At 43.9% G+C, this 2,846-nt stretch overlaps 1 protein-coding gene across 1 annotated transcript in view; it reads left to right on the forward strand.

Moving 5' to 3' along the window:
* The window catches only part of LOC101851793, a gene marked incomplete at its 5' end in the record, with an annotated part of 227,333 nt that overhangs the window by 174,874 nt on the left and 49,613 nt on the right, over positions 1-2,846 (forward strand). The window contains 1 exon segment of the mRNA XM_005093404.3: positions 1,146-1,232. Within this exon segment, the coding sequence (XP_005093461.1) occupies positions 1,146-1,232 (87 nt within the window).

A 2,846-nucleotide genomic window follows, 5' to 3' on the forward strand; every position in this document is an offset into this window, starting at 1 on the left:
CTCTCTCCCCCCCTCTCTCTCTCTCCCTCCGCAGATAAAATCACTCATCTCGTGTGAAGACAAGCAGATGAAATCTTAAGTCATCTAGTTTAGTCGGCGGGTTCCCAAGCCTGCTGGAAGTGATGGATTTTAAATCAGTTTGTTACAAGACTTTTCCCTCAATTTTTCATGTTTGAATTATACTGGTGCGCTTTTTTCCTTCATATTATTGTTATTTTCCTTTGCGCGGGAGGACTTGCTTTGCCTATCAGACTGTGATCTGAAAGTATGGATGTATTATGGCGTAGTTTGTCGCGATCGATTGCCGAGACGTTTTGGAAGGGCCTGACCAACGTGATCAGAGGATGGGGATTTATGAGTGGACGACTGACCGCTGGGTCCTATGAAATCCATCAACGGCGTGGCCGTATATCTGGCATGTGCTGCTTATCCCTGGGATCTCCAGAAAAGTATTTCCGCCGGTAGATTTGAAACTGATATTGTCTGGAGGGCAGGATTTTTGGGGGTTCTGTTTTTTTACTGATTTCTATTTGTTTGGATTCTTGTTTTGTATTTAGTTGGGGGATTGAGGGGGGATGGAGGTGGAGTTCCTTTACAATGGTGTACATTGATTTGATATCTATTCTTTCAAATCCTTCTTTCGTTAAAGATTTATTCTTGTGTTTTTATTTGGTTCTTCCTTTCTCCCATTATTTCTAGTTCTAGTGAAAATAGTTGGAGTTCGCCACTCGTAGGTTCTTTTTCTTTATTTCTTCTCTGTTGTTTCTGTGTCTGTCTGGCTTTTCTCTCCCTCAAAAATGACCATTAATGTGAGAACTTGCTTCTCTTTTTTCAGGGTCAGAGCTCATTGAGTCTTTCTTTATCTTTATATCAATGTATTCTTGTCCTGGCGTCTGTGGTGTAGAGCTTAGGTGCTTTGCTGTCGCACGCAGAATCTGAGTTCCACACTTGTCGAGCATCTCAGTCTTTCTGCTGGGATGTTGTATCCCTATCAGTCAGGGTTGGCCATGACAGGTAGCTAGGGTCGGAGCCCGCCTGCTAAAAGATTTAAATTGTGTCGATAGGGGCGTAAAACAAATATTGTTTGTATTTTTATCTACGTATTCTCTGTGTTAACATCTCGTCATTGTTTATCTCTCCCACAGTGAGGTATGGAACCTGGTACCGGCCCCCAAAGACACCGCGAGAGGCCCAGGCCATGGGCTACAGGCGGGTCAACGGAATCTGTCAGAGTGAGTACTGCACTAGGAGAATGTTGTCCACACACTTTAAAAAACCGTTGTTGTTGCTGCTGCTGTAGTTGTTGTTTTTACTATTACTGCTTTTGTTGTTGTCGTTGTTCTTGTTGTTTTGTTGATGTTGTTGTTGTTGTTGTTGTCACTCATTTCTACTCTCGGATGCTCTTAAAAACGATTAATGTGGGTGGTTGGCGGGTGCTCTGGTGTGGTTTGCTCCTTCTTTCCTATCAAATAATTATCGTCTTTATCTCTCCTCCTTCTTTTTTGTTTGTTACTCTATTGTGACACCTCAGCAATGTTCGGCATTTATGTGACCTTATTATGATGCAAGTGCCGTAAAATTCTTACTAAAACTAAAACTAAAAAATGTATAATGATATTGTCCAGGCCATTCCCCGTCGACCTTCTATTCAATTTCTCTAAGTAAATTGTTTGTGGTCTATCCCTGGCTTAATTGCCGTTTATTTTCCGTGAGTGAGAGCAAGAAGCTCCAGGAGCGATGTTACTCAAAACACATCTGTAATACATGTTTTAAAACACCATAAGGGGGCTTTCGTGGGCGAGAGCTTACCGTGTTCGCCTCTCATTCAATAGGTCCCAGGTTCGAGTCCAGACAGCGATGGAACATTTTCTTCTAAAAAATGTTCCCCTTCCACCCCCTTTCTTGCTCTCTAACAGTGTTCTGTCATCTGCTTTCGTCTCCACTTTCTGCCCCACCCCCTCATCTCCCTTGCCCCCTCCTCTGAGCTCCTGACTCATTCTGCAGCCTTTCTACTGCTACTCCTTGGCGCCTTCTCCCTGCTGTCTTTCAGCCACACCCCTGATCTTATGGTAGGTAAGATCCAACGTCTAGTCTTTTCGGATAATATGTGCGAAAAATGTCGGAGGTCCCGTGTTCAAGCTGCGCACGTTAAAAATCCCTTGGTGGTCTAAAAGTGATTATAAGAGTAGGTTTCGGACGCCACCCGGGGAAAATTCCAAATTCTCTACCAACTGAAAATGTTTAATGTGTCCCGCGCGCTCATATGACAGTATACAGTTGCGAGTGCCGTAAAACACCCCCCCCCTAAAAATAAAAGCACCACAATCATCATTTTACACTGTTGTTGTTTTCCTTTATTTGTTTATGTTTTACTTTTGGGTGCATTTGGTGGATTTTTGTGATTATCAGCTCTATTTTATTTTCTAAATTATCTTGGAAGGAGTGGTCCAACGACCTGTTCATATCCAGTTGGGCGATGAACTCACTCGAAAACAGATTACAGAGCGGAAGACGAATGAGCGAGATAGCAGACTGAATTATCGACCTGCCTCTAAAGGAAATAAGACGAGCTCAAAACTGTCGTTTCTCGGCCCAGAAAGGGTGTAAAACTGGACTGGCTTCACCATATTTTGACGTGAAGTCGTTTCAAGTGGAGCGCACGCCATCAGAGTGCGTCTAAGCCGGAGGAATGGGAGGTCAAAGTTGTTGGGCAACCCGTGAGCCCCACTCCCCTCCGCTGTAGGCTTGACAAGTTTGGTGGTATCAATTTGGGGTGACCTTCGGCTGGCTTTACGGCTGTTGATTTCGCTCGTTCACTCAGTCTTTTTGACGTCCCGTTTCATACT

This window comes from Aplysia californica, unplaced genomic scaffold, assembly GCF_000002075.1.
Source record: "Aplysia californica isolate F4 #8 unplaced genomic scaffold, AplCal3.0 scaffold00063, whole genome shotgun sequence".
Lineage (NCBI taxonomy): Eukaryota > Metazoa > Mollusca > Gastropoda > Aplysiida > Aplysiidae > Aplysia > Aplysia californica.